The sequence below is a fragment of the Akebia trifoliata genome, chromosome 11, assembly GCF_017979445.1.
Source record: "Akebia trifoliata isolate Shusen 1 chromosome 11, ASM1797944v1, whole genome shotgun sequence".
Lineage (NCBI taxonomy): Eukaryota > Viridiplantae > Streptophyta > Magnoliopsida > Ranunculales > Lardizabalaceae > Akebia > Akebia trifoliata.
In genome coordinates, this window is record NC_141385.1 from 28838246 (window position 1) to 28852275 (window position 14030).

Sequence of the window (14030 nt, forward strand, 5' to 3'; positions counted from 1 at the left end):
TCTCCGAGCTGACTGAGGCAGATAAACCATTGATCATCGAACTCGTAGTTGCAGCAATGAAAGAGTTTATAAGAATGGTCCAACTAAGGAAATCATTGTGAGTGCATAGTCTTGATCATGCTTATAATATTCTAAGTGAAAATGAGTACATGCAAACATTTCCGAGGTGAATTGGACTAAAACCATTTGGATTGAAGTCAGAAACTTCTCGAGAAACGGCCGTTGTTATCATGAATCACATTAACCTTGTTGAGATCCTTATGGATGTGAATCAATAGTCCATCGTACTTTCTAGCATTGTTTCAAGAGCGATGACTCTTGAGGTCGTATCAACAAGCGTAGTAGAAAACTACAATGGAGCCCTTCAAGTGATGACAGCAGAATTTCAAGGCCCTTCACCTCTGGTTCTGATTTGAGAAAATTTCTTTGTAAGGTATTGTAAACAACATGCCGAGGGGATTTGAATGGTGGTCGATGTTTCCTTGGATCATTTGTGTCCTAGCCCGATATCAAGGTGTCGAAGAAGGCCATCAGGGTGGTTAATCCAAGAAATGCCGAATGGTCACTCCGAAGTCATATGGGTCGAACATATAGAAGTGGATGACAAAGCAGTTCACAGTACATATAGAATACTGATTAACTCGGACCTTGGATTGGGAACAAAGTGATGGGTTGCTACCTTAGATTGACAGTGCGAACGCCTGGCAAGTGTTATGACTAGTAACATGCCAGCTAGAGATATTGGTGTGATAATGAATCAAGAAGTGCGAAAGAGTATGTTGATACTGCAAGAAAGTAGCACCGATGCAACAGGTCTTGGTCGATTCAGTTCCAACAGCAAAACTCTCTCTTGGATCAGTGACAGCTGTTAACAATCATATTGCTTGTGTTCCAACTGCAAAACTCTCTCTTGGATTTGTGGCGACTGCTAACAACCTCAGTGCTTGCACCGTTGAAAGGATCAAAGGTATCAAAGGACAATGCATGAATTGAGAGAGTTATCTTATGATAGAAACAGAGCAAGATCAACAAAAGAAGGCAATGAAGAGAAAATTAAAAAAAAAAAAACCAAAAAAAACCAAAAAAAATAAAAAAAAATCAAAAGAATTTCAAAAATCTTTCGAGTTGCACTCAATTCTGATTTGTCAAAACACGATTGAAGAAATAGTCGGATTTCAAAACTCATCAAATTTTCATCAAATCCAAGATCTCCCACGAGCTCCGCGCCATCGAGATCAAGGAATTAATAAGGCAAAACTCTGTTAGACCCCGTGCTTGAGGCGCCATTTTTCACAAAATTCATCAATTTAATCTGAAATTCGAACTCGTGTTTTACAAAGTTCTCTTTTCCGTGCAAATAGGGGTTTAGTCTATTCTTTGCAGTTCTTTGGAAGCAATTCCTGCAAAGAAGGGCAGCTGTAGACACCCCAATTTGAACGGGCCCAAACTCGAAAGGGCCCAAAAATACAGACTTTTCAATAAAAGTTGCCAACGGGCCTCAAAAGCCCAAACCAATCGAAATATGACTTTTTTTTGACAAATCAAAGCCTCTAACACCTCTTAATGGGTTAGTACGTCCACCAAAAATATTTGGCATGCTCCCATTTACCCCGCTCCACTCAAAACATCGATTTTTCGACAAAATTGACCAACGGGCTTCAAAAGCCCAAATCACTAAAAAGTGATGTTTTAATTAAACCGAGGCCCCTGAGACCTCTCAATAGTCTAAAGGACCCACCAAAAGGGTTTGACCTATCCTCTATTTTGTCTAAACCATCACCGCTCCGCCTTTGTATCTAAGAATACCCGAATGTTCGATGAAATTCTCCAACGGGCCTAAAAGGCCCGATTTGCCAACACGTGGCATCTCGATCAAACCAATGATTTCAAAAATCTCAAAAAAATAAATAAAACTAAAAAAAACGAGACTTGGGATGCCTACCACCTCCTATACCTTCCACCGCTCCATCTCCGAATCCAAAAAAATCTAAACCCACCTAAGGCCCACAAGCCCTCAACACTTTCCTAAATCAATTTCTCACCTTACCCCTAACCTAAAATCAATCCCATATCACCTAAAATCTAAAACCAACCTACACCCTCAAAATCCATTCTAAAATAACCCCCAACCAATTCCTAAAATCCAAAACCATTTCATAACCTAAGCCCAAAACACTCCAAAGTCCCTAAGCCCAAATCCATATCCAATTCATATCCAACCCACAACCCTAACTCATCAACCACTACCCACATCAACCAATCACCATCTTGATAATCAAAGATGACACATGTCATCACCCCATCTCACCTCCCTCACCCAACTACCTACCCCATTAATTTGCTTTAAATCCCATCTACCCACACATCAACCCATCATCTTTTCTCTCAAATCAAACACATCTACCCACACCCCTAACCTATACCTCCCCTAATCTACCCTCATCATTCCCTACAAAACCCACATCTACAACCTAAACCTACACCATCCTCTCAAGTCAAACACTCAACCTCTCCCATCAACCTATCCCAACCCTTCATTTCCACCCACTTTAACACATGGCATCATCTCCCTCACCCATCCAAAATATCATCAACCACCTCTTTAAATCCTCCATTCTCTTAAATGAAATACCATTTAATCACAACCACCATCTTAAACTCACCTCACCAAACACTCCACCCAAATGGGTTCGGTAGGATCCAAACCATTTGGGTCAAAACTCACCCATTTAACCCCCCTTCCCTAAATACCCTCCAATCTCCTCTAAATTACACCCACTTCTCTCTCAAACTCATAACCATTCTATCATTTTTCTTCACTTCACCCCATTTTATCCCTAAAATAACTCCTCAACATCTATAAATACCCTCCTCCTCTTCCCAAAAATGACCCCCAACTTTCACTACAAAATTTCTCCCCAACTCTCTCTCTACTAACAACTATCACCCATCTCACTAAGAAAAATCTCATCAATTCCCTCACACTAATCCTCCCCAAGTCTTATAAAAAAAAATCACATACTACACTCATCTCTTTCATCATCTCTTCTCTACTCCTTCAACCAAAAAAGAGTTGTATTTGCTTAAAATACTAAGGACTCAAGAAGACTCAAAGAAGAAGAAGAAAAGAAGAAAGAAGATACAAGGTGGGTTCAAGGCAACCCCACCTCTCTCTTCTACACCCTCTCTTCCTCCCTCTTCTATCACCCCTCTCCCCTTTATTTTATTTTTTAGGATGAATGGACCCCAAGGCTAAAGGTCTATAAGGGTCATTTCCATCAATGGAATGACCCTATGATCAAGCCGAAAATGAACCCCTATCTAGGGTACAAATGCACCCACGTGGCACGTTGTCTTTCACACCTTTTTAAATAAAAAATGACCGAGTTGAGTTGAGGTTACCACTTTTTAGTGGGGAGAAGAGGGTGCCTAACACCTTCCCTTTTCTCCAATCGAGCCACTTACCCCGAATCTCATTGTTTGATTAGTTCCTATCCATCGAGAGTCACTAAAACGTCAAAAATGTCACTTTTTCAAAAAATGCATATCGGGTGACCATTCACACCCACTTATAATATGAATGGTGGCGACTCCAAACCATTGTAGATGTGGTCATCGTAATGATGAAATCACGTGTCTACACACAAAATATTTAAAAAATTCATTTTATCGTGGCGGATATGGTAATCCGCCGCTATATTCAATTTAAAATAAATTGATAAAGAGCAACACATTAACTGAACTTTTTTATATTAAAAAATTTTAATTTTTTACTGGCGGATTTTCCAATCCGCTGCTATATTCAATAATAAAAAAAATTTATATGCAGAACTCACTAAACCGAATTTTTTATACAAAAGAAAATTGGGTTTTATAACGGCGGATATGATATTCCGCTGCTATAGGAATTGAATATATATGATTGACGTTTGCGAGGGTACCTATCGCGGCGGATACAATTATCCGCTGCAAAATATAGATATATAGAGGCGGATAAAATGATCCGCTGTTATAAAACGCCACTATAGGTCAAAAATGTTGTAGTGTGATCTTCAATGGGTAGTATGGTAAAAATCCAAAAGTTCTAGAGAATTTTTTATGGATGTTAAAATGGTCCTAAGATCTTAACCTTGGGTCAAATTGGAGAGAATCGGTCCAAATGACATGTAATTATGTGGTTGGCTTTTGGATTTTGAATACATTTAGCTTAACTAACTCTCTAACTACTTAGAGATATTCTAGTCCTTACACATAAATTCTCAAACATTCTCTTAGATGGGCAAAATTGTCATGGCTCAAGGAAATTGGTCAAATTACATTGAATCTAGGAAAACTTGTAGAATTGAGGATATGATTAATGTGCACAAGAGTAAATCCCCTCCATTTAGTTCTAACAATAATAGGTTAAAGTGGTAATTAAACTCATGTGGGGACAAATCTTGACCAAGTGTCTTTGTTAAAAGAAGTTGGTGAATTACTTGAAAACCCAGGTGGGAATTAGGAAGTTTATGCAATAATAGGAATGTAAAAATGGCTTTGAAGGAAAATCATTAAGGTGATGGATCAAGAAGTCATTTCCCTTAAGAAAATTCGACCACACATGAATTTGCAAATGCCAAATTTAATCAAATTCATGCCTAGCCGAACTTAAGGTTCAACTAAGCTAAAAAAAAAAATGGCCTAGGCGAAACTAAGGTTCAGTCATACCAAAAACTGCCTTAGGTGTTGGTGAGGTTATTCAAAGATTAAAAATGACTTGGCCGAAGATAAGGTTCTGCCAGACTTAAAATTTCCTTTGAAAATGGTCTTCAAGTCATATTGCTACTTGATTGATGAGCCTTGAACCTTCGTGGAAAATATTGAGTCAAACCCATTTTTGGAAGGTTCTTGATGCTCTCGAACTCAGCCTAAGCAAAAATAAAATGTCTACAGGGTAAATTTTCGATACTAACCTAATAGTATTCTTAGATTTTTTAAAATCAAAATTGTTGAGATACACATAACAAGGCTATTAATTACCTTGAGATATGCATTGAAATTTTAAGGTGTTACAAATATTAAGAAGGAAGATAAATCCAATTCAAATACAAGGGGATGATGAATTTCTTCTACATGATTTCTCTTTATTGAAGTCAATTATCTCAATGATATAAAGAACGTTTTCTAATAACTTGATTATGGATCATCATGTTCACATATTTCTTGAGACATACATCATGAGTTCAATTGGTGTATATGAACATTATTAGTTGTAGTGTTCTTGTTGAGTAAATTTTGAATAGTGTAAAATTCTAGCAAGGAAAAAATAAGCCGACGTTTGTGAAAGAGAAAAAATTGGAAGACTTCATCCATATCTCGATTCTAATTTTTGTTGAAGTAAATGTACAATCTAGTGGAAATTTAAATAAATAAAATTATGGAAAAGAAATGAAAAAAGTGAAATATATTTTAGATAAGGATAAATTAGTACTTTCGTATTGAAGGTGGCTTCGGTGTATCCTTCCATGTCCAGCTCACCACCCTCGCTGGTGTTGACACACTAGCCTCCAAACGTAACACTTGAAAATTATCATGACCTCTCGCTCTCTCACATCTACAAAAGCCCATCTTCCATCTCATATTTCTCTACTCCTTATTTCTACTTCTACTCTTTTGATTTCTATTGAGAAATCAACCTTACTTCCTAGAAAAAGAATTCTTTCAAGTTCAAGTGTAATTTTTTTTTTTTCTAGAAAAAATGAGGGAAATTCTCCATATTCAAGCCGGGCAATGTGGAAATCAGATTGGTGGCAAGTTCTGGGAGGTTGTGTGCGATGAGCACGGGATCGATGCTAAAGGAAATTACATTGGAAATTCTCACCTTCAACTCGAGAGAGCCAATGTCTACTATAATGAAGCTAGTGGCGGTCGCTATGTTCCTCGTGCTGTCTTAATGGATCTTGAACCAGGAACCATGGATAGCTTAAGGACTGGTCCTTATGGTCAGATCTTTAGGCCTGATAACTTTGTTTTCGGCCAAAATGGAGCTGGAAACAATTGGGCTAAGGGACATTACACAGAAGGAGCCGAATTGATCGATTCTGTTCTTGATGTTGTTCGTAAAGAGGCAGAGAATTGTGATTGCTTGCAAGGTACTTGCTCAAATTTGTCTATTCCGATCCTGTGCTTCTTTCTGTTAAGTTTGGAAACACGTTGAGTCGATTCGGTTCTTTTTTTTTTTTTAAGTTGCTCACCACCCAAACTAAAATGAACAAACTCACTGAATCAACTCGGAAATTGTTGAGTCAATCTTGCCAAGTCAGCTAAAAAAATGCATTGAGTCGGAATCGAAACTTGATCCAGTTATTTGGTTATATATTATATGAGTCATGTCGGGGTGACACAAAGGGAAACACGGGGGTGACACAATGACGTGGTGTCGTGTATATTACCGTAGATGCTTTTCTGCGAGATACAAGTAAAAAGCATTTACGGTTATGTGCTCTCGCCACCACATCATTTGTGTCTCCTTTTATGTCATTCCAGTATTTTTTTTAAGTTGCAAGTTTTTTTTTTTTACACAACTTAGGTAGACATTCAATTCAAATTTTCAATTCGAGAAATATAGTCCAGACACCAAAGGCACCGATTGGAGCAAAAAGAAATAAAAAATTGAGTACACACAAAACATAGAGAATATACATTATTCGATAGTCTGCCTAATACACGGATGAGATCTACATTATCATGTAAATTACATCCATGGAAGTTTCTAACGGTCACAACCAAGATAGTCGAAGTATACAAAGAGTCTACTTGTTCAAGGTCAGATTTTTGGATTGGATCACAAATCGGATTGTATGCAATTCAGATCGGGACACTGTCCCTAAGCCCCCACCAGGAGACACAAAATAGTCAATGTATCCAAAGAGTCTATTTATTAAGGGCTGGATTACAAATTGGGTTGTATACAATTCAGATCGGCAGGGCAGAGCCAGTAAAGAGACATTGGAGGAAATCGCTGCACACTCAACTTTTTTGGGTATTTTAGATACCTCTAAATTTATGCTTAAATTTAGATACCCTTACATTTTGAACTACTAACATATCCCATTTGACTTTGTTGCCCCCACTCCCTCATCTTCCTCCAATTTTTGTCCCTTCCCCCTTCAATTAATAATAAGTTTGCCCCCACTGGAAGAAAATCCTAGCTCCGCCATAGTAGATCGAGACACCATCCTTAAACCCCCTTCAGGGGAATCACCTTGGATCCCTAGTAGGGGTCACGTTCCCTTGTACCGCTCCATCCTCCATTAGGATGGATAATAAAATAACTCTTGGGATAATCTACAAAATACAAGACACCTATCACAATACAAAGTTGGTGATGACCTGTGATCTAAAATTTGAAATTTATAGAAAATGATTCATGATATGATTTCAAAAAAGGAGAGCTCATTTGTCACCCAAAGACATATCCCTACTTACCAAATTTGTCTGGTTTCCCATACCTAAGGGATTTTTGGGGGAGATAATGTGCTCTAAGAGGCCAGTTGCTTCGCCCCTACTAGTTCGGCCTAGTAGTCTGGAGCCCATCATAAAAAAAAAAGAAAAAAAAAAATTCAAGAGTTGATTAGGTCAGTTTAATAAATATATTAGAATTATTAATAATATCTGAACATTTCATGACTCAAAAGTCAAAATAATATTTGTTTTTATTTTATTTTAAATAATAATAACTGTAACCTGGATAACTATCAGTCGAGTTTTCAAGCCCACTCCATGAGAGTCCTAGTTGAATCAGTGAGTTCATGAGTCAACAACATTTCATGACTCAAAAGTCAAAATAATGATTTTATTTTAAATAATAATAAATTTAACCTAATAAGTATCAGTCGAGTTTTCAAGCCCACTCCGTGACAGTCCTAGTTGAATCAGTGAGTTCATGAGTCAACAAGTTTGCTTACTGAGTCACGTGGAACTTCAATGGGGTTAAGTCTACACAGATCGAGGTGTGTCGGTGGGGTTTTAGAATTTGTTATTCAGTCAAAACAAAATTTTAAAAATGTAGTCTTCCAGCCTACCCCTATATATGTATCAGTCACAGTATTTAATTATGCAAATAAATTAGTTAAACGACCAAAAGGTCTTTTTTCAAAATAGTCCCTACGTTTTGGGTAGGGGTGCACACTGGATTGGGTAAATCCGAGATCCGAATCAATCCGAAATCTTTTGGATTGGATTGGTTTGGATTGAATATGGCTTGGTTCGGGTGTGGATTGTAAAAAAAAATAATCCGATTAATTTGGTTCAATTCTGGATTAGGAGTATAATAGAATCGAACCAATCCGAGACTCGAACTAATCTGAAGTATCTATTATAATATATATATATATATATATATATATATATATATATATATATATATATATATATATATATATATATATATATATTGTATTAATTTTTATATGCTTTAACAATAGATTTAAAAAAAAGAACGATTTTCTCCTAATGAATTTCAACTTCCTTTTTATTTCATTTTATGAGTGTTTTGTGTCACACTCATATTTCAATATGATTCTAATATTATTTATTTTTTCCTCTTTCATTAATTACAAATCTTTGAATTATAAGAATTTCTCTATCGATCACTCCCCCACTTGAAATATTCATGGAATTTTCATTTTTTTTAATAAATTCCAGTAATTTTTTGTGCATAGGTAGACCGATGTAAGATCGGATTAAAGGTTTGTTATTTTTGTGTTATGCGTGATATTTTGTTTAATATTTATTTTGCTTAATTTTAAGTTTTAACTATTTTAATTTTACTATTAAAAATAATAAGTATGAGAACCGAGATCCGATCCAAACCAATCTGAGCCAAGGTTGGTTTGGATTAGTTTGGTTCTATACGGTAATTGGATTAGTTCGATTTCAAATTTATAGAACTGATCATGTTTGATTCGATTTCAATTTTGTCAAAATCCGAACAAAGTGCACCCCTAATTTTGGGAGGCTCTAAATAATTGATTTAGTAAATTTTTCTTTTCCCAATAATGCTGGACCCTTCTCACCTGTATAAAGTCTTTGAAACACCCGAACTACTATTTTCTCCTCTTCTTCACAAAGTCAGGTTTTTCAACACTGATTACAATTATTTCCGACAATCTATGATCATGAATGACGAATGAAAAATAATATTTTCTTAATTTTAAAAATTACTAAAGTACCCTATTAATGTTTTTATAATAATATCCCTCATCATTGGGTTATTTTGATAAATTCATATGCATATTATTCTTGTCTCAGGAATGAATATTGGCCTCTCTGGAAAAGACTTTCAAGCCCCCTTCTTTATCGAAAATTATTTTGCTCACATAACTCTGGGATCCACGTATTACATGTACTCACATGTATTGAATAAGATTTCTAATTTATAAAAGTACCATCGTTATCGTTAGTTACAAAACTACCCTTGTATGCTTGACCTGGCAAGCATGAGGAGTACGTGTGTGAGCACTATGAGTTAAAACCGACTCCTCTTTTTCCCATTGTCTCTCCTCGACAAATCTATCGTAGGTGTGAGCAAATATTTCTCCCGTACTTCCATCAAAATTTTGAAGGAGAATATTGGTCTGAACCCACAGTTGAGGCTCTTCATCAAACTTTCTGTTACGATGGTAGGCATTCCCAACAAAATGTATCCATAGGAAAAGTAACTAATCCTTAGAAAATCAGTACTGATCGATCGGTTGGAAATCTGTATTTTTCCTCTTATCCTAGCCTTCTGTTTGATGGAGAGTGACTAGATCTAGAGCCAAGCTTTTGAAGGTCTCAAAATCCATCCCCGAACTCATCCCATCCCATCCCATCTGTTGGTTGGACCAGATGATTTCGAGCCTATTAATCAATTGAAGGCAAATTAAGCTGCCCCTCCCAAACGATCCCTAATGATTATTTGTTTGTCCAGGTTTTCAGGTTTGCCATTCTCTTGGTGGTGGGACCGGGTCGGGTATGGGAACCCTACTTATATCAAAGATCAGGGAGGAGTATCCTGACAGGATGATGCTGACGTTCTCCGTGTTCCCTTCACCTAAGGTGTCTGACACCGTAGTTGAGCCTTACAATGCCACTTTGTCCGTACATCAGTTGGTTGAGAATGCGGATGAGTGCATGGTTCTTGACAATGAAGCTCTCTATGATATCTGCTTTAGAACCCTAAAGCTCACCAATCCTAGCTGTATGTTAATTTCTCACCTTTCTTATCCCTTAATTAATTAATTCTTTGAGATTATAAGAATATACTGATTTCTGTTATTTCGTCCAACCAACGGCTGAGATGGGAGGAAAAAGTACTAGTTTCGTATGAATTTATTTTCAATGAAATGAAATCTCAAGGAATATCTTCCTATCTCAGCTGTATGTTGGATACTGAGAGAGAGCATCACACACGGTTGGGATGACGCTCTCCATCAACATGACCGTTAAGATGGTAGAATCTAACAAAATTGTATCCCTAGGAAAATGTGTATTAATAACTATAAGATTGAAATTAATCTGGAGAAAATCTGTGTTTTCCCTCAAATCATAAAGGGGTCATGTTGATAGAGAGCCTCATCAACAGACGGTTGAGGCAAGAAAAATTCAAAAATTGAGACCCAGTTTGATTAAGAGTTGACTACTTGAAGCTTAGGTCGATTCAATTAGACTCTATTGGATTTGAAGGTGACTTGACCCCAATAAATCAACTTGACAATCATTGAGTCAACTTATCCATTGAGTTAACTTGAAAATGCACCGTCATCCAGGAACTACATCTTGTTACAACGAGGTCTATACCACTCACACTGTCCGATACTTCATTAAATAATAATTTAAAAAATATTGAATCAGTAATATTTCTGTTACTAGAAACAAGAATGATCATACATCCAATTTCATAATTATTTATTTTATCAATATGATTTATTGTATGAGAGGTATGTTTGCTATTTACTTATTTTACCCTTCTATAAACCTACAAATAACTCAAGGGAATCACTATGTAAAAGAAGGGGTAAATTCCATGCGACTCTTTTAAACACTATGTGAAAACAAAGCTAAATTCAACGGATCTTAGAGTCGAATTTATCCCTTTTTTCACGTAATGCATAAAGATAAACTCATAAATTAATCTAGACAACAACCACTGTACAATACAACAAATAATCATTTTCATAAGAAAGAATTTACAAAACCAGGTAGATGAACATTTTCAAAAGAGAAAAAAAAAAAGAATTAATTCAGTAATTTTGGCAAAATATATCTAGTTATTTAGTAATTTTCTCAATAATGGCTAGTCCTTTTTGTTTTTTATTTTTTTCGAAGAGTTGGACTAGCCTAAATAACATAGTTAAGCTAGAGTCTTTCAACTATAAAGAACAATATAAGCAGACTCATAAAAAAATATATCAAATCATACTGAATTTATCACGTAGAATGTACACAGAACCATAGATTTTTTCTATGTGCCTTGAGGAAAAAATATGATTATATGCACATACCACGTCAGTTGAGTATGGTGTTTTTAGTCCGTTTATCACATATCAACTATAAATAAAGGAAAATGCTCAAGTGACATTGAAAACGACATCAATTAACACATTGCTGGCATGGATGTGTGTACTGACTCATAAATGCTTTTTCCTTGGAGATGCCAGTGAAAACGCATCTATGATTTTTGTGTCCACCTCCACATCAGCAATGTGAGAATGGATGTCATTTTTAGTGTCACTCGAGCATGACTCAACTATAAATGGTCTCTCCTTCCCTTGTCCAGTGCCTCTTCCTAGTAAATTGCAGTTCGGGATAAATATACAAAAGATTTTTCACCATTAATTACTAATGTGACTCTATCGTCTTTCTCAGTTGGCGATCTCAACCACCTGATCTCGACTACCATGAGTGGAGTGACATGCTGCCTTCGCTTCCCCGGTCAGCTCAACTCTGATCTTCGCAAATTAGCGGTTAACCTCATTCCCTTCCCACGTCTTCATTTCTTCATGGTTGGCTTTGCACCACTTACCTCCCGTGGCTCTCAACAGTATCGTGCACTAACCATCCCAGAGCTCACCCAACAAATGTGGGATGCCAAGAATATGATGTGCGCTGCGGACCCACGTCACGGTCGTTACCTCACTGCCTCAGCCATGTTCCGAGGCAAAATGAGCACAAAAGAGGTGGACGAGCAGATGATCAATGTCCAAAACAAGAATTCTTCATACTTCGTCGAGTGGATCCCTAACAATGTGAAATCGAGTGTATGTGATATCCCCCCTACAGGACTATCAATGTCATCAACTTTCATGGGGAATTCCACATCGATCCAAGAGATGTTCCGAAGGGTTTCAGAACAATTCACTGTCATGTTCCGTAGGAAGGCCTTCTTACATTGGTATACAGGAGAGGGTATGGATGAGATGGAGTTTACCGAGGCGGAGAGTAATATGAATGATTTGGTATCGGAATACCAGCAGTACCAAGATGCCATTGTTCAAGAGGAGGAAGAATATGAAGACGAGGTGGCGGAGGAAAACTAGTTGGTGGTGTGTTTCCATGGTCTGATGACTTTTATGTCTTTGTTTATGTGTGGGCTATTAATTAAATAAGGTAATAGAGGCGATGTTTCTCCTCTTAGCCTTTTGTGTTCTCTTGGGATTGTTTATATTCTATGCATTTGTAAATGGCTTTTAGAGTTAATTATTGATATTTGATGTATCTTTGGCTATCAACTTTGTACTATTAAGTTGGACAGTTGAGCTTCCTATGTATATGTCTGTTGGAAATTTTAAAGTTTTTAAAAATGTGGATAGTGTGGTTTGGTAACAAACGAAAAAAAAAATGCTAAGCTATTAGAAGTAAGAACTATAAAAGGAATAAGATCCACTTTATTCTAGCCGGGTATTTATCGATGTTCTCTCACTACACTTTACTATTTATCAATGTGTTCCTACTTTTTCTCTTCACTAAATAAAGTACACTTTTTAATGGCACATGCTAGTCTTATACTGATTTAACAACTTAACACCCTCAATTGTTAACAATAATTATACATCTACTCAAACAAAGAACCTTTACAGAATTGAGGAGAGAGAAACTTTGTGACTTCTAAAGAGAGAAACTATTGAAGGAGGGATCTAGGTGTATTATTTTACTTTTGAAACTATCCACCTCATTCAAACAATACTTCTGTTTTTAAGTACTTCGGGCTCCTGCATCCAAATGAGCTCGAGATATCAAGGCCTTTTAAAGCACTAGAATAATCCTTGGGGCACATGCACTCCCCTCCCCTCACACGCACCGGTTAATTTTTGGGATAAATCCTCGAGGATGGACCCTAGGGTATGATGCAAATTCAAGACCTCCACTTCCTGAGGCGTGATCTTGGCCATCTCATCAACCCTTTGGGAGTGATCCAAGGGTGGTTCACCTGATCTTCTTGGATTTTGTTGTTTTGATTCTTGAATACATAGAACAAATTCCAATCCTAGAGAACATGACTTTTCTTACCTCACTTTGTTAACAATATGAATACAAGTTATTTATGGCAAAGAAGACACCACAACTTTTGTTGTCATTGGTTCTTCTGAAAATAATTTATCATGACAGATTTCTGGTATTATTCATAATTTTGGTAGGCCCAATATAAACATTACATCCATTCATAAGTATGATTAGTAACTTCTTCTGTGGTAAACTTTGCCTATTTTATTGTAATTTTTATTTTATTTTTTCATTTTAATCAATGCCTATGTCATTTTGACAAAGAAAAGTTTCAATGGTAATATATCAAATAGGTCCTAATAGGATCTTCATTACATGTTTTCTTTATGTGCTTCAGATTGTTGGGGAAGGCGCTGAAGACCAAGGCTTAGTGGTAGTATAAGACTGACGATTCAGTGTTAAATATTTGTCTTATTGTATGTAGCTGCTTTGATAGTCAATTTATAAGCATTAGCTGGATTTAAAGTTCTCTTCTTTTCTTTTACTGGATCCTCCGGTGGTGACTC

The 14030-nt window shown here is 36.6% G+C and overlaps 1 protein-coding gene across 1 annotated transcript; it reads left to right on the forward strand.

The window, feature by feature from the left end:
- Positions 1–5607: 5607 nt before the first annotated feature.
- Positions 5608–12824, forward strand: LOC147391214 (tubulin beta-7 chain). The gene is made up of 3 exons (XM_086459511.1): positions 5608–6131; positions 9953–10222; positions 11890–12824. The coding sequence occupies exons 1-3, from the start codon at positions 5738–5740 to the stop codon at positions 12558–12560; spliced, it is 1335 nt and encodes a 444-aa protein (XP_086315637.1). The 5' UTR covers positions 5608–5737; the 3' UTR covers positions 12561–12824.
- Positions 12825–14030: the final 1206 nt, after the last annotated feature.